Source organism: Pseudoliparis swirei, unplaced genomic scaffold (assembly GCF_029220125.1).
Source record: "Pseudoliparis swirei isolate HS2019 ecotype Mariana Trench unplaced genomic scaffold, NWPU_hadal_v1 hadal_28, whole genome shotgun sequence".
In the NCBI taxonomy this organism is placed as follows: Eukaryota; Metazoa; Chordata; class Actinopteri; order Perciformes; family Liparidae; genus Pseudoliparis; species Pseudoliparis swirei.
The window spans coordinates 584,353-602,594 of record NW_026613264.1 but is presented as its reverse complement, the minus strand read 5'-3'; the positions used below and the strand labels follow the sequence as shown (position 1 = coordinate 602,594).

General features: G+C 47.5%; 1 protein-coding gene across 1 annotated transcript; it reads left to right on the top strand.

The window, feature by feature from the left end:
- The first annotated feature begins 182 nt into the window (after positions 1-182).
- fancm (FA complementation group M) lies at positions 183-18,159 on the top strand. Its single transcript, XM_056410860.1, has 24 exons — positions 183-922; positions 1,004-1,176; positions 1,698-1,775; positions 1,917-2,075; positions 4,521-4,652; positions 5,576-5,708; positions 6,369-6,461; positions 6,564-6,668; positions 7,012-7,184; positions 7,867-8,073; positions 8,192-8,432; positions 8,534-8,682; positions 9,510-9,674; positions 9,763-11,395; positions 11,523-11,611; positions 12,159-12,233; positions 12,370-12,489; positions 13,318-13,480; positions 13,620-13,726; positions 13,835-14,292; positions 14,680-14,755; positions 16,172-16,544; positions 16,648-16,942; positions 17,646-18,159. Exons 1-24 carry the CDS (start codon positions 220-222, stop codon positions 17,776-17,778), a joined length of 6,033 nt encoding a protein of 2,010 aa, XP_056266835.1. The 5' UTR covers positions 183-219; the 3' UTR covers positions 17,779-18,159.
- The last annotated feature ends 83 nt before the right edge of the window (positions 18,160-18,242 follow it).

The following is an 18,242-nucleotide window of genomic DNA, read 5'->3' as shown; positions in this document are numbered from 1 at the left end:
TGATACGTTGCCATCAACACTATACAGAGATGGTATTCACAATTTAAACTGGATTTAAATAACTGAAATTACTTTGCAGTGAAACCGTCGTTACGTATGTGGTGTTTTATTTTGGTAAAACGTGGGCGGAAGTGACCCGGAGTTTGTATCCCGGTGTTCAGTTTGCAATGTTGCTGCTCGTGCCTTGGCACTTTTTCTCAATTTTTTCCGACGCAACTAATGAAAATGAGTGGTGGTTCAAATCAGAGGACGTTGTTCCAGACATGGGGTGCGCCAGTTTCTCAAAACAAAGTTATTCAACCGAAAAAAGATGTCAAGAAAGCCGCTGCGCGGCGCAGAGCAACAACGAGCAGCACCGCGCAGGAAGCGACGGCCAGAACACAACTTCCTCAAAGTCAGAGTCTGTGGGCTCAGATAGGTCAGGGGTCCGCAGACACAACGCCGAGGCCAGAGGACCCTCGCCCTTTCCTTGAAGATGAAGACGATGACCTGATGGTGGTCGCTGTCAACGAGGCTGAAAAGAGCCTACAGCTGGATAATGCGAACTATTTTCAATGCAACAACTTAGCAGGAACAGAGAGCACTGCCCTCTCTCCCAGCCCATCAGCTGGGCACACCTATCCAGACTTCCCTGGCTTTGACAGCTCCTCAGCTAAGGTATGGATCTACCCCACCAGCTATCCCGTCAGGGAGTACCAGATGAAGATGTCAGAGGTGGCTCTCTTTCAGAACACACTGGTGTGTCTGCCCACTGGGCTGGGGAAGACCTTTATCGCCTCTGTGGTTATGTACAACTTCTACCGCTGGTATCCATCGGGGAAGATTGTATTCATGGCTCCCACCAAACCTCTGGTGGCCCAACAGATCGAGGCCTGTTTTAAAGTGATGGGGATCCCACAGGCACACATGGCGGAGCTGACAGGTAACAATCGTGGCACGACAACGATGACGCCCGTCTTTCCTCTTTTAGCCTCTAACAAGACTCGGTCTCCCCTCCCTGCAGGCAGCACACAGGCAAAGGACAGACCGGGCGTGTGGAGGACCAAGCGCGTCTTCTTCCTCACCCCTCAGGTGATGATGAACGACCTGTCCAGAGAGTCCTGTCCCGCCCAGCAGGTCAAGTGTGTGGTGATCGATGAAGCTCACAAGGCGCTGGGCAACCATGCCTACTGTCAGGTAAATACACCTTTTTTTTGTGATCACATCTTTTATTGGGTTTCGACTTTCGAGGTATGCACATGCAAAGGAAAATATGTACACGTTGTACGTACACAATGGTACTCGGACAAAAACAATGTTGAGCTCATTTATTTACTTTATATACTGCTAGGTACTTTAATGTATAATAAAACATCATTTTTATTGAGTATTAATTGAAATATGCAAACTAACCACACCTGTCAAATACGTATAGTTCATTAAAGTACAATAATTGTTTCCAAAGTGTCGTGGAGTAGAAGTATGATGTTGCGTAAAATGAAAGACTCAAGTACTTTAGTACAGTATTTTAGTAAATGTTCTTTACTCGTTACTTTCCACCATTGACTATTATATTGGCTTTAAACTCATCTCTCACTTCTATTTCCTAGCAGGGGCCTCTTTAGATTTGCATTCTTACACTTGTACTTACTCAACTGTTTGGACTATGGCAATAAAGTTCTGAAAGTTGTGTTCTTGGCCCTCTTCTCGTGTCCCAGGTGATCCGACAGCTCTGCAGCCGGACTTTACAGTTCCGCATCCTGGCCCTGAGTGCAACTCCAGGGGGGGACACAAAGGTAAGAACGATATACCGTACCTGTGTTTCTAAATGGTCTCTCTGGCCTCTTGTGACCAATTCATGCAAATCCTTCATTTAACTATTGTAATATACATTTGAGTCAACTCTTCTTCTCTCCTCTCTCACTCCATCCCTGCAGTCGGTGCAATCGGTGATCTCTAATTTGCTCATCTCCCACATTGAGCTGCGTTCGGAGGAGAGCCCGGACATCCAGGCCCATTCCCACCAGCGCAGCGTGGAGAAAGTGGTGGTTCCTCTGGGAGAGACCCTCTCTGCTCACCAGGCGCGCTACCTGCAGGTAGGCAGCACACATTGAGGATCCTTTTCATCACAACTCCTCCCCGTCTTTGAAAGCTTTTTATTTATTTGCCCAAACAATGTATTTCTTTCTTGTTAATACCAAAAATATTGAACTGCTAAGTTAATTAATTGCTGTGAAGTGTTTGCGGTTTGGATGTGATCAATAACTTCAAGAATCAGTAACTTCTTTCAAATCACTTCTTAAAAAACATTTTTATACAACAGCTTTTAACAGATGTCGTCCTTTTATGCAGAACTTTGGTTCCCCTAATTTAGTTTGTCTGTTTTATTTTGTATTTTAATATATATATATATATAAAAATTATAAATGTTATATTTGTTTCTTACTATACTATTTGTTTTGCCTCTGTCGAGCACTTTGTAAACATTGTTTTTAAAAGGTGCTATATAAATAAAGTTATTATTATAATATTATTATTATAATAATAAAAATACAAACTCATCAGTGGACAAACGCATGAAACTATGAAAATAGTGAGTTTATATTCTCCCATTAGTTTGGTTTTGATTTCATGATGGAGGGAACGGGAGCTTTTCTGGTCCTTGGCTGCCACCTTGTGGTCACAGTTGGTTTTCTTTTGGTCGTAATCCTTTCTCAGCATCACATGTCTCCTGGACTGGCTCAGTTCATATTAAATGGATTGATTTGTCTTGAAAGCAACATCCTCTCAGTGCTCGACCTCACATGCTCTCTCTCTCCTTGTCACGGGTCGATTCCCCGCGCTGTAAATGTGCAGCTACACTTCATCCGTCTCCACTGGCCGGGCAGCTGGAATGTGACGCCTGCATCTGAGAGTTCAGACCCGTTGAACATGAGCTCTGTTGGTTCTTCGTCGTCTCTTTTCTTCCCTCCTTTCTGATTATTTTTGGGGATTGTTTGTGATAACAAATAATATAGCGTTTCTTGCTTTTTTCTTTCATGCATTTGACTTTCACTTGTCATCTTCTCATGATATTATATATGAAATCAGTTTTGTTCATAGCGAGCTCGTCCGCACCACGTGGATTACTATCTATATTGGTAATACTCCCATAATCATGCAAACTGTGGATAAGAACAAAACTGAGCATCACTGTACATTTCAAAAGACGGGAGACGAGCACGTTTTTATTGAACAAAGAAAACCACAGTAGCTCTCGCTGTTGAACTTCACAGAACAGCACACTTTTGCACGACACTAAAACAATAAGCAAAAAGAAAGGAAACACTCACACCTGATGTTCCAAGTAAAAAAAATAGCATCACATATACATAAAAATACATAAATTCTCTTAGGAATTCGAATGAATACAAATAATCCTCTTGTCAGTCCCACGTCTAAAAGACGAAAAATAGACTTAAAATATCCCTCCGCTCCGCTCCACACGACAAACACACATAACTACTTAGCCATACTTAATAAGGACATTGCATCCTTTATGTGAGTTACGGTTAAATGTTCTTTACTAGTCTTTAGCAACCACCTGTTGAGTGATCCATTATCGAGTTCATCTGAGAAGAAGCACAATGCTGACCCAGATGGGCTGGCCTCCTCTCCCTCTTATGAGAGAATATTTAGGTTTCGGTGATATAGCTGTTGATGTTTTCTGAAAGGTCAGTGGAATTAAGGGTTGTAATTTAACCCTTTGCTTTGTGTCCATATAAGCTCTAAAATGCACATTGGGGGTTCACCTCAAAGAAGCAGATATGGACTTCTCAGTTTCCACTTTAAGAGGAACGCCTGATCAAAAAGGGTTTTACATAACAGGGAAAGTAGGTTCTCTGTTGTGTATATGTCATGTAGCAGGGAAGGTTTTATGTGTTCTTATTTTGTAGATTGCTGTATTACCCATCAAAATGTATCATCAGATAGTCAGAATAAAGGTATATTCTCTCCCAGTGGTGACTGTCGAGGTGTTTTTAAATACCACATGAATTATTGAATCTGTGTGTCTTCTCCCTTTTTGAGTAAAACCTCATTTCAAAGTAATCTGAACTATCCCTTTGAGAAACATATTTGTATGTATACTTTATACTGCATTTTAAAATACATGTCCAAATGTTAAAGTATAGCCCAATATCATTATACAAATATAAAAATAAAACTAGATGTGAAATGTATAAATGTATGCTGGCGAATATAATTTGGCCTACTTTGCACATCTTATCATCACTATTTACAAATAAATACAGGTAAATGACTTCTCATCTGTTTCAAAAATCAATTTATTTTCAGCCAACTTGCAGCCCACTTTTCTAGAGTTTCTAGAGCAGCAGTTCCACACAGCTGGAATTGAAATTGTCCTGACGTGGCCTCCTATTATCTGTGGTCATGAGGATGAATAGATATTGTTAAAATGCCCATCTGAGAAACTACTTTCATCTCCTCCCATTATGTGTAGTTATCCACGACCTACATATCTGTTTGTTTCTTCCGATCAGGTGCTGGAGAAGTTCACGTCTCGTCTGATCCAGAACCGGGTCATGGCACGGAGAGACTTGCGGAGTCTCTGCAAATACCAGATCATCCTCGCCAGGGAGCAGTTCCGCAAGAACCCACCAACATGCATCAAGGCACGGACTCTGCTCTACCAATCTTTGGGCGCTATTAGTTCACAGTTTCACATTTTGTGATACGCAGCCTTGCAGAATTACTGGCAAACTGTAAAAATGTAGTAAAAGATTAGCGGAAATAAAAGGGCATTTTTTAGTAAACACATTTCGTTTGTTAAAGTAATATTTAGGACGATCAATTGCCAGAAATGGAATATTAAAGTATTAAGAATGTTTTCTTGAGTATAAAATACCTTGATATAACAATCATGGTACTCTTCAGGAAGCCGGCTGCAGTATAGTCCAGAGCCGACCAACCAAACGCTGGCTCTTTGTGTCGTTATCCTACGACACCTCTGACACAGGGGGAAGAGGAACAATGGGAAGAGTGATGTTTTGCATTATGCATCAACGGTTAGATGCCAAAGAAAAGGGCAAAGCGTAACTTTTTTGTTATACTCTTCTCACTATTTAAATTATTTAACTAACAATATTGTTCATGTTGTAGTATTTGTTGTATTAATTGTTAATTGTACTAGTTTCGGGACTCCATTGCATTGTTCCCGAAATCACAGTGTGGTCAAGACGGTTTATGAATATGACCGTCTAGATTATTGGATTTGTTCCTTATTTCCATTTAGAGCTTTTAGACTATTGTCTGGCAGTTGGATGAAGAATTTATGGATTTTATGTCCGAGTTAAGATTTTTCTAGAAAAGCATCAACGTTTTAGTATTTATTACAGACAATTTTTAAACACCAATTATAGAAATCAACTAAATACAGTGCTTAAATTAATTACATTTGCAAATTAAAATCGTCCATCAATGTATTTTTGAAATGCATTCGAGGCAGGATATAATATGGTCTTTATTTTCAGAGTCTTTTTACATTCACTTCTTCTGAAGATGGCTTTGGGGTCTGACCTGCTCTCCTGCCCTCTAGGGTCCGCAGCAGGGGATGCTGGAGGGCGACTTTGCCCTCTGCATCAGCCTCTACCACGGCTACGAGCTGCTTATCAACATGGGGCTCCGGTCGCTCTTCTATTACTTCCAGGGAATCATGGACGGATCCAGAGGTCGGTCACATTACTCTCAGGCTTTCATTGTGTTTTGTTACTCTTATAAGAGGAACTGAAACGGGGCTCTTGGCAGGTGATGGACATCAGGCTCCGGATGAGCGTGAATTGAGGTTAACAATATTTAATGGCAAGAAGTGTAAACAAACAATGGAGGCTCAGGGTCGTGGGTTTCGTGGTGATCCGGGATCAAACGACCCCGGGTCAAAACGTCACTTCCGGTCAAGTCGCTAGACAAGTATTTTCACAATAAAAGTCCCGTCTGTTATTGTCCGCATTAAAGTCACTTCACGGGCTTCAACCGGCTTCGACAATCTGAAATACTAACTAACATTCGATCTCATGCAACATACATTACTTCTTTCCATTTACATTAATCATTTGCATAGAGTAAACATTATACCCCTATGCTCATAATACATTCATAATAATATCAATATTCTCCCTAATATTTCCTATTATAATATCTTTCTATATGTATTAATTTAAAGCTCAAGACTACAGAATCAAAATAAACTATTACAACCATCACACTTTTACCCTCTGACTCAACCCCCCCCCCCCCCATGGATCAGTGCCCCTGTGTGTGTTTTGACACCCTTGTCGTGTGTGCTGTCTGTGATGTCTGAGATGAGCCCTCCCTTTGCCCCTTTGGTTCAGTGATGTCCCGGGCCAGAAATGAGCTGCAGAGGACGCCCGTCTTCATGGACTTTTACCATGAGATGCAAGCAATGTTTGTGAAGCCATCTTCTGGTACCTGAGAACTCATTCATAAACCATACCAGTCAAATTCATGAGCCTTTCTTCGTTCTTTATTTCTATTTGACTAATACCTGCTCCGATTAATCCCTCCAGGTCCAGACGAGCCGTTCATTTACAGTCACCCCAAACTGGAGAAACTGGAGCAGGTGGTGCTGCAGCACTTCAGGCGCTGGGCTGAGAGCTCAGCGGACACTAACGGTGGGAGGCTTGTTTTAGCTCTGATCATTTTGGGTTGAAACTGAAATAAAACAAATCTCTTTGGGTTCTGAATGCAGCAAAGAGAAAGGCGCTGTGTTGAAGCTGTTTAACCTGCTTGCTATGCTTACCCTAAATATCCAACATGTGGTGGTTGTATCGTTTGATGTGAACCTCGACTTGGCAGCAAATGCAAACATATGTTGGATGTTTGGCCGAAACGTAGAACATTTGGAGAGGATTCCAGAACCAAGTGTTGCTGCATCTGAGTTAAACCGGCACATGAATTCGGTGACTGACGGTGACTGAAGTCATTTTTTTCCTCTTCCGTCTCATTGATGTCCAGGTCCTCAGGATCTGAGCACGCGTGTGATGATCTTCTCATCGTTTCGTGAGAGCGTGCAGGAGATCGCAACCATGTTGAACCACCACGCTCCGTTGATAAAGGTCATGACCTTTATGGGCCAAGCTTCAACAGGGAAGGGACTCAAAGGCTTCACACAAAAGGAACAACTGGAGGTAGACTGGCTTTTGTATAATGCAGTCTGGATATTCGACTGCCAGTAGATTTAACCATGTTGACATGTCAAACATGGGAGAGGAGACGTTAAGGAGCCGGGCGAAAGGAAGCGGACGTCACAGCGCTGAGCTAGCGGAGCTATATGAAATGTTTATTCTTTAAATCAAACTATTGTCTCTCATTCATTTGTTTCATTTAAGCTGTATTATATGCTTTGTAATTAAATGCCGAAAAATGGGTTAATGGTTTGATTATTGTATTATTTTATGTTATGTAGAAACTCAAAAACTCAAAAAGAAAAAAACCGAAAATGGTGAAATGATTGGATGATATGATTGTTTATTATTGATTGATTTTTTTTTGGGATCATGGGATCAAGGTCAAGGTCAAGGTCATGGAAAGGTGAAATTTTTTTTTTTTTTTTTTACCATATTTTTTTTAATTGGCATGCAACTAATGCAAAAAATGTTCAAATTATAAGCCCAATCTTGTGATATGCGAAGGTATGCGCTCTACCGAGTGCCCGTTCTAGTTCTCATTGTTTGAATACTATATTTTCAAAAATGTTCATGTAACTGAGATTTCAGTTTGGTCATGGACATTTGGTTTAAAGTCCTAGAAAAGTCCTGGAAGTCCACGGGTCGACATGTAAGAGCCCTGTTCTTCTCACTTGTGTCGTAGGTGGTGTCCCGGTTCCGTCAGGGAGGCTTCAACACACTGGTGTCCACCTGTGTCGGGGAAGAGGGGCTGGATATCGGAGAGGTGGACCTCATCGTTTGCTTCGATTCTCAGAACAGCCCCATCCGCCTGGTGCAGCGGATGGGGCGCACCGGGCGGAAGCGGCGGGGACGGATTGTTCTCATCCTGGCTGAGGGGCGCGAGGAGAGGGTGAGCGTCTGAGTTCAGATCAAAAAGACCAAACAAGCCGCGGACCCTCGAGTTAAACCTTAAATGTTCTTCCAGAACCACACACCTGTACATCACTTGAAACCTTTGTTTCCCTCAGACATACAACCAGAGCACGGACAACAAGCGCATCATAGACAAGTCCATCATCAGCAACAAGCGCGGGTTCCACATGTACCCCAGCGGTCCGCGCATGCTGCCCGAGGGAGTCGAGCCCACCATGCACAAGATGCACATCGTCTGTGGCCAGTTTGAGCATCAGGAGAGCACCAAGCGGTCCGTCAGGGCTCGGAAGTCTCATTCTGAGGGCCGGGCCTCTCTCATCCACCCTCAAAACCTCAGTGAGTGATAAGGCAGGTTTTGTTTTTACAAAATGGAGATGGAGAAGAAGAGTTGGAAAAAAAATGCCCATTTCTGAGTTTCTCTGTGTCTCGTGTGGCAGTTCGGCCGGTCAGTGCGACGTCGGATGGGTTTCTGAGCAGTGCTGAATATTCCCTCTGGGCGTCCACCATGAGGCTGGAGGAAGGCGAAGCTCCTCCAACCCTGAAGTGGTCCCGCTTCATGTCTCTGCCCAGTGATCTTCCACCTCAGGTCTCTTTCTTTCTCTCGTCTTTGTTAAACAGGTCGGGAAAGTACCGAACCACAGGAGACGATCTAAATGAAGATACAGTTGTTGTGAGCCCATTTTGAGGCTTTTTTTTATCAAGTGCCTTAAATAAAACAAACATCTGTGTCACTATGACAAAAAGACACCACCAGTGTAGACTCTGACATACAACACATTTTTTCAAGTCAGTTTATTTGTATAGCCCATTCTCAGAAATTACAAATTCCCCTCAGAGTGCTTTACAATCTGTACACATAGACATCCCTGACCTTTGACCTCACATCGGATCAGGAACAACTCCCAAACGACCCTTCAGGGGAAACAAGGTCAGACCCCTTGAGGAGAGAACAGAGGAGGATCCCTCTCCAGGATGGACAGGTGTCATAGATGTCATGTGACCAGAAGGAATCATTACACACACATTAAAACACAGGAACAACACAATGAAGATGAAGAGTGGATGAAGAGTTGGTAGTCGGCATATTCCACCATCCAGACCTCCACCATCCATCAGACGGAGGTAGAGAGGAGGAGTGGGCGGAGCCTCAACAGGGCCATAGCGTAGTTGGTAGTAGGCATGAAGGGTCTTTTAGCCAAGATATGATGTGACAGCCTGCTGCCTTCTTTAAATATACCATTCAGGCACATTGAAGGGAGTGAAATTGAATTAAGACCATAACATGTCGTAGAAAAAGGTTTTCAGGTTGACTCAATCCTAACCCGAGGTTTAAGTATGCTCCAGGATATTGCGATATGTTCCTGTGTGTCTTCTGTTGACTTCCCTTTGATGATGTTCTTGTGTGTCCCAAAGGAGGAAGTTTCCCGAAGTGGCCCCGCGTCCAGAGACCTCTCTTTGTGGGAGTGGAGACACTGGCAGCACAAAGCGCTTCCGACACACGGCGTCGATCATTCCCTCCGCTGCCGCCACTTCATCGCGGTGATGGAGCTCATCGACGGCATGAGAGAGGAGAGCGAGGTGAGACGAGCAACAACAAGTTCATGTTTGATATTATTGTCGTAGATTAAATCTGTGTGTGTGTGTGTGTGTGTGTGTGTGTGTTCAGGGGCAGTGCCGGTATGAAGAGGAGCTTCTTCCGTACCTCCACAAGGCGGATCCTGTTGGCCACGTGAAGAAAGGTCAGAAGAAGCCGAAGGGCACAAAGACCTGCGCGAAGGCTGCCGGACGCAAAGCCAAGCCGCCGCCCACTACGGCGTCTGATGTGGAATACTTGGACGACGAAGGAGATTGGGAGATTCCACGAGGACAGAACGTGGTTTCCACATTCACTGAGACCAAACGGAGACTTCCTGTTCCACGTGGCACCGAGGCGTCTAGTGATGACATCACAGATCACCCTGGACCCGAGGCAATTCGTCCTCTTCCCTCAGAAAATGACCCGGATGACGACGGTGTCTTTATTCACGAGGATGTCGTAAAGTCGGACGCCACAGGCGGTGAGGCCGTAAAGAACGACACGTCTTCACAGTCGATGACGACGATTGATGAAGATGTCGAACTTCGGGCCATGTTTTACCTCCCTGGATGGGATTCAGCGCCTCCCCTCTCCTTCGCTAAACTCCCAGGAAGAGAGTGGAGTCTGAAGGTCATCCTGGCCGACGTGGCCGAGCTCCTGTCCCGGTCGCCGCCGTTCGATCTCGTGCCCGACATGGCCGCTCCGTCCCTCCCTCCCTCTCCCCAGTGGCCTCATCCGTCATTCCAGGTCAGCTTCACCCTGGATGTGGACGACGACGACGCCAACGACGCTAACGACGCTAACGACGGCCCCCCGAGGGCCGACTCGGACGGGCCTCCCGCCGATGAAGAGGACGGCGAGCCGCGGCGCGGCGGCGCGGCGGCAAACAGTCCGAGCTGGGATGAAGTTTTCGGGGAAGACGAAGCGAGGCGTGACCGCATGGAGACGGACGACGGGAAGGAGGAAGCGGTGGGCGATGAAGCCGAGAAGCACGAGGAAATGAATATGGAGAACGGTGGCAAGACGGAGGAGAAGCGGAGGGGGCGCGATGGGAGGAACGAGGACGTGCCGGACGGCGTGCAAGACGACCGGGACGCTCCGATGGACGAGAGCGTGGATCTGTTCGGGGACGACGAGGCCTTCCTGCAGATGACCATGCCGGACGTCTCCACCCCCGGCGTCGCGTCCCACTCGTTGACCCCGACGCGCCCGCGGAGCGCCACCTTTCCTGGACTGACCTCTGGCCAGTCGGCGCACACGAGGCACAGAACTCCAACAACGAACCGCACGGCGGCACCGAGCCGATCCGGAGCAGACGGTCCAACGGCGGACGAGGCGGCCGACGGCTCCCGCGACTACTACGCCGTCAACTTTGACCTCGGCTATTCCCTGGAGGACTCCGACGAGGCGGAGCGAGAGGCGAGCGTCTCGGCCTCTCCGCGGCCCAAAGAGACGGCCGCCTCTGCAGCGTCTCCGCCGGCCGTCTCGAACTCTTCCGCGCCCGCCGGCCGCTCCCCGGCGCGGTCCACCACGTCCGAGACGCCTCCAGAGCCCGGGAAGAGGGGAGCGGCGTCTCTTCTCGCATCACCTTTGGTGTCTCCGTTCACGTCGCCAGGAGTCGGGCGGATGCTTCCGTCTGTCTTCGCCGGGCCCCGCCCCCCGGGGTCTTCGTTCCCCGGCTTCAAACGGAGACGACTGGAGGAGAACTCCCCTCCTCATCCAGGTTTGTTTGCCTCTCAACAAATATGATTCTAAACTATAAAACGTCTTTCTACTGTTTGTATTGTTTGTTTTCCCCCTGCTTTTTCGAGATTTCTGAACGCGTCCGTCCGACCCGTCTTTGTTCTTAGCGGCGAGCAACAGTGACAGCGAGGATGACGTCGTGGTTCCTAAAAGACGACATCGGAACGAGGCCAAACCGTTTTCCTCCCCGGACGTGGTGAGCGAGGCCCGTCGATGTTCGCGCTGCAACTCGTGTTTGTTTGTCTTGTGTTTCTGACATCGTGATTGTTTTCTAGATTAATCATTTGGTTTTAAGGATATTGTGAGAGATGCCCATGGGGGTGTTTATGTTTGCTGAGCAGTTCAAATGAATTCACTTTACTATCGCTGAAAAAAATATTCACATTTAAGACTTCCTCTAATTGATATACATTCTCTCCTTTTTAAATTTTCATAAGATTAATAAGATAAAATTCAAAACATGGTCACTTCAATTTGGATCTTTTTGTTGACATAATACAAATACCAATTAAATACAAAACGCCATCCTGTGTGGCGCAAAGCCGACGACTAATCCAGGAGATATCTGAGTCAGACCTGCCCCTCCAAGCTACCTGCCGTCGTCACGGCAACAAGTCTGCAAGCAGTGAAGGAGCATTTGGAGCTCTCGAAATGTCACATTCTAATCTTGATAAATATATCTGAAAATCACCGTGTGTGTGTGTGTGTGTGTGTGTGTGTGTGTGTGTGTGTGTTTTGTCTAGTCAAAGACGTCCAGCGATGTGGACTCCCCGTACCCGGGGAATGTGAAAAGGAGGCGTGCAGCTGCACTTAATACTGTAAGATTTATACTTCATGAGCAGGAAATAAAGCCACATGGTTCCACCTGCAGTACATTTGATTGGAATACTTTCACTTCCTCGTGGTTTGATGAAGCCCTTAATGGCCTCATGTGTTCTCCTCGTTGCTCCCCAGTCTGATGAAATGGAGGGTGACGCGGTTTCTGATGATGATTTCCAGAGTGAGTCTCTGTTCACGCGCAGAACCGCAGCAGACGGAGCCGAGAGGAAACGCGTCCAACGAGGAGAAGCCAAGGTCTGTGACACACGTCTCTGCACACCGCTGTGATCTGAATCTGAATTATAGCATTTATTTCTCATGTTTTCTTGCCACTGCCCGTGTCGATACAAACTCGGCTCTTCTGGTGGTTTGTCGTCATGTCCAAAGGTCATTTGTCCAGAAACCAGAAACAAACAGTTCCTCGTACAGAAAGCTGAATGTCCTGAACATCATTTGAAGTGTATAAATGTATTTCTGTAAACTGAAGAACTCTTCCAGTTTATCTGTATACCTGGAATAACAGATTTATTTTGGGGGCAGCAGAAAACAAGTTATGAACACAACAATGACGCCATCTCTTTTAAAGTTGCCATTACAGAGCAACACCTGATTCATTTAGTTGTCTTAGTTGCCACCTGATTAATAGAAAGCAAATATTCATCCTACAATTAGAACATCAGGGTTCGTACGGTCATGGAAAACCTGGAAAAGTCATGGAAAAAACTTAAATCATAAAAGTTTGGGAAAAGTCATGGAAATGTTGTTAGAATCACGTGTTCATTTACGCCGAGTTTGAAATAATAAATATGTTTTTTAAAGAAAGACGCTCAAAATATAAGCCGGCGTACGCTCTCAATACGCAACATTTTCTAAATTGTTCATGTTTATACCGAGATTTCAGTTTGGTCATGGACATTTGGTTAAAAAGTCCTGGACATGTGTCAGAACCGTGAACATATTTCAGAGCGGTTTTTGCCCAATAACGACACCTTCCTCCCTCCATGGAAATGCCAAGTCTATAAATATCACTCCGACACATGTAGCATCTGTCAAACCTGACATCATCCATCGTTTCCTTCTCAGCACACCAAACGTCGAAGAGGGCGCCAGTTCTTGGACGAAGAAGCGGCGCTGTCGGTCGAGGAGGGGGCGGACGTGTCGTCTGACGAAGAGGATGGAGAAGAGCAGAACCGCTCTCTGGAAGGCTTTGTGGTGGACAACACGCACCTCTCGCAGGGCCTGAATGGTAACACAGCGCGTTGGTTTCAAGGGATGTGATTCCAATGTCCCCCGAGTGGGTTGTGTTTCAAATTTAATTCCCGAAAGTGAGTTTAAATTGGCTAAATGAATTGTGGCGTCGCAGTAACACTTTGCTTTGTCGGCAGACTCTGAGATGCACGGCGTGTACCTGAAGTCAGTGAAGAGCCCGGCGGTCCTGGGAAAGTTCAAAATGTCCTACAGAAATCATCACAACGTCGACATATTCTCTCAGGTATACTGTCTATTGTATTCTTGGCTTTTTCTTTACTCGATGAAAATACAAAAAGTGTCTTTCAAAGGAACCAGAGACAAAGCAATTCAGTGTCGTGATTGACTCCAGGTGCCTGAGGCGGATGAAACGTACGCAGAGGACAGCTTTGTGGTGGGAAGTGAGGAGGAGGAGGAGGAGAGCGGCGAGGAGGACGCCGAAGACATCGAACTTATGCCCGAGGAATCGTACGTGGAGGGACGGAGGCAATATGCCACCAGGCGCCGCGTGTTCTTACACAGAGCGAGAGTGGGCCGGGCCGGCGCCGAGACTCCAGCTGCAGAGCAGAGAGCCGGAGCGAAGACGAAGCGCGTCGTACGGCGAGACGATTCCAGTGAGGAGGAGACGGAGGGAGTCGGTGAGAAGAGGCGTCTCACGGCAGAGGCAGATGTTGCGGTCCCTCTGTGGCCAAAGGGAGCGCAGCAGCAGAAACCCTCTTCCTCCTCCTCGTCTTCAACCGTAGCATCCACGGTCTCGTTGCTGAGCAAGGCACAGAGGATCTCGGTGAGGGAGGACCAGCAGAAGGAAAGGTAAAGACGTCGTCACACGGCAGCCCAGAAACATTCATCAACCACTAGAACTCAGGTGTCAAACACGAGGCCCGCGGGCCAGATCCGGCCCGCCGCATCGTTTTACGTGGCCCCTGGCGGCTTGAAAGACTCGCGATCCGCTTTTCTTAAAGGAATTGAAGGAACGTTATCCGTGCTTTTATTTTGAAGGTTTCAAATGAAATGCATTTATGTTGTAATATTAGAGACGTTTTCTTACGTACAATATTTCTACACTCAAATAAACAATAATCAAATGCAAAGAGTTCTTTAACAAGATGTTTCGAGGAGTTTATAAAGTGTTTCTGGCCCTTTAAGAGGGCGGCCATGACGCCTCTGCTCTAGAACCTCGTTTTCTTTCTCTTGCAGGTGTCGTCAAAGGTTAGAAAATCAGCATCTTCTCTCCGATGAGCTCGACTTCACGGAGCCGGAGAAACAAGCACAGGTACGAGCGAAGGTGGAACACACAGGTACACACAGGTACACACAGGTACACACAGGTACACACAGGGACACACAGGGACACACAGGTACACACAGGGACACACAGGGACACACAGGTACACACAGGTACACACGGGTACACACGGGCACACACGGGTACACACAGGTACACACAGGTACACACGGGTACACACAGGTACACACGGGTACACACGGGTACACACGGGTACACACAGGTACACACAGGTACACACGGGTACACACGGGTACACACAGGTACACACAGGTACACACGGGTACACACGGGGACACACGGGTACACACGGGTACACACAGGTACACACGGGTACACACGGGTACACACAGGGACACACGGGTACACACGGGTACACACAGGGACACACGGGGACACACGGGTACACACGGGGACACACGGGGACACACGGGTACACACGGGGACACACGGGGACACACGGGGACACACGGGGACACACAGGGACACACGGGTACACACGGGTACACACGGGGACACAGGGACACACAGGTACACACAGGGACACACAGGTACACACGGGTACACACAGGTACACACAGGGACACACGGGTACACACGGGGACACACGGGTACACACGGGTACACAGGTACACACAGGTACACACAGGGACACACAGGTACACACAGGTACACAGGTACACACGGGTACACACAGGTACACACAGGGACACACAGTTACACACGGGGACACACAGTTACACACGGGGACACACGGGTACACACGGTTACACACGGGTACACAACGGGTACACACAGTTACACACAGGTACACGGGGACACACGGGTACACACGGGGACACACGGGGACACACGGGGACACACGGGGACACACGGGGACACACGGGGACACACGGGTACACACAGGTACACACGGGGACACACGGGTACACAACGGGTACACACAGTTACACACAGGTACACAGTCGCCCGTGAGGTCGTACGGTGTGTGTGTGTCGGCACACACGGGTACACTCGGTCACGAACACATGCAAAGAAGTCAGCAAAACTTTAAACCGGAGATCGTTCCTGTAGTTTCTGGAGGCGGTCGTGTTGCTGTAACTCTGTAACTCTGTAACTCCACACATCCTTTGATTTAATTAAATGTTTTTGTTTCATCTTTATTCCTCATTGGTCACATCTGGGAATGTGGGAGCATCTCTTTGGGGGGTATAATATCTATCTATCTCTGCATGTATTCATCACCCTCTACTGTTATTTAAATTGTAGTTACTGCTGAAAAACAGTCAATTATGCCCCAAAACTAGCCATGCCACGGAGATCTCTATTCTATATCTCCAAGTGCCTTTCTGTACTTTTGAAACAAAACACTTTAAACCGACTCCACTGATGTTTTTCTTTCAGGTCCGGTCGTCTGTTGCCAGCTTCTCGGTTCCACAGACGTCCGCCGCGCCGGGTCCATCGGCCGCTGAGCCCCCCGCCCCCCCCGCCGGCCCCGCCCCCCCCGCCCCGGTTTGCATCCTGGCGGACAGCCGTTGCATCGGCAGCGGGGTGGAGCTGATGACCATCCTCCGCCGGCGCCACGCGGCCACCGTCCACGTCTGCTCGCTGGACGGCGGCTACTTCATCGTCAGCGACCGCACGGCGGTGGAGAGGCTCGGCCAATCGGACTTGGCGGCGATGCAGAACCGCAAGCGATTGGCCGAAAGAGTGACGAGCTTGCAGGGAACGTTTGAGCGCGTTTGTCTGATCGTGGAGAAGGACCGGACGAAGCCAGGTCAGGAGAGCAGAGCAGATTATTAAATATGCCGATTGCTCCGTGCATTTTGATGACAGATTTTAGTAGTTTGCACGTCATGTTTTCTCTTCGTCCCCGTCAGGCGAGTCGTCGCGTCCGTTTCAGCGAACGCGTTACTACGACGCCACCCTGACGGCGCTGGTGCGTTCCGGCGTGCGCTTGCTGTGGAGCGACGGCGCCGAACAGACCGCCGGCTTATTGGCCGACCTGGCGCGGCTGGAGCAGCGTAAAGGGCGGGGCATCGCCGTGCCGCTGGAGGTCAAAGGTCAGCGCGGGCAGCGGGCGCTGCAGTTCTACCTGAGCCTGCCCTCCGTCAGCTACGTCCACGCCCTCAGCTTGAGCCACCACTTCACCTCCATCGCCCAACTCGTCAACAGGTAAAGAAGCTCTGACACGTTGACCAGGGTCTCCAGGACTTAAACCACATGTCCAGGAACAAACTGAGATCTGGGTTCACACATGAAACAGTGACAACATTTAGGATTGAAACATTTTAAAATTCCATGACTTTTCCAGTTTTTCCGTGACCTTACGAACCCTGTAAAGGAAGTGTGTGTGTGCAATGTGCAGAAGAACAGATCCTTCTTCCCCCTCTAACGTCCTCTCGCCTCCTCTCCTCCTCTCTCCTCTCTCTCCCTCCTCTCTCTCCTCCTCTCCTCCTCTCTCCTCCTCCTCTCCTCCTCCTCCTCCTCCTCTCCTCTCCTCTCTCTCTCTCTCCTCTCTCCTCCTTCTCCTCTCCTCCTCCTCGTCTCCTCCTCTCTCCTCCTCCTCTCCTCCTCTCCTCTCGTCTCCTCCTCTCGTCTCCTCCTCTCTCTCTCCTCTCTCTCCTCTCTCTCTCTCTCTCTCTCTCTCTCTCTCTCCTCCTCTCCTCCTCCCTGCTCTCGTCTCCTCTCCTCCTCCTCCTCCTCCTCTCGCTCTCTCTCTCCTCCTCCTCTCTCCTCCTCCTCTCGTCTCGTCTCTTCTCTCCTCCTTCTCTCCTCTCGTCTCTTCTCTCGTCTCCTCCTCTCTCCTCTTCTCTCCTCTCTTCTCTCGTCTCCTCCTCTCCTCCTCTCGTCTCGTCTCCTCTCGTTCCTCCCTCAGCTCCGTTGAAGCCGTGCAGAAGGGAGGCTGCATGAGTCGGTCCAGAGCCGAGGCCATCTACCGCTTCCTGCGCTACTCCTGCGACGCCTCCTTCATGAACACGTCCAAAGCAGGAAAACAACTAGCAGTGTAAAAGAAACAGTCGGAAAACCATCTGGAATATACCACTCTTCCATTTTTAATCTACGTTCTTTCTTCTTTTTGCTGATCCTACGTGTTTTCAGTCTCGTGACAGGTGCATATACGCAGTGACTGATCTGAAGTTATCTCAATGAGAAGTGTCTCAGTATAATCATTCAACTCTAAAGGGAAACATCATACGCCTCAATGTTCTTTCTGATATAAGGCATATTTGTTTTACGCTGCATTTGTCAAATAATTTGAGTTAAGGCAAAACTAATCCAGTGCAATACTGAAGTCAATCAATATTTGATTGATACTTGAATAAATTATTTTTGCCAAATCATGTTTGTTTATAGTGCTACTCTAAAATAATTAAATATGGTATCCAGTTTCTTGAATAAACATGGCTATTTTTTTAAACGTGTCAGATGTCTGTGTACAGAATGCAGAACATGTGATACCCATGTACCACCA

Excerpts from the sequence above, each read along its gene's own strand:
- fancm (XM_056410860.1), top strand. The coding sequence starts at position 220 with ATGAAAATGAGTGGTGGTTCAAATCAGAGGACGTTGTTCCAGACATGG. Across the intron at positions 4,653-5,575 it reads ACCCACCAACATGCATCAAG|GGTCCGCAGCAGGGGATGCT; the intron begins GCACGGACTCTG and ends CCTGCCCTCTAG. Across the intron at positions 11,396-11,522 it reads GAACTCCCCTCCTCATCCAG|CGGCGAGCAACAGTGACAGC; the intron begins GTTTGTTTGCCT and ends CTTTGTTCTTAG.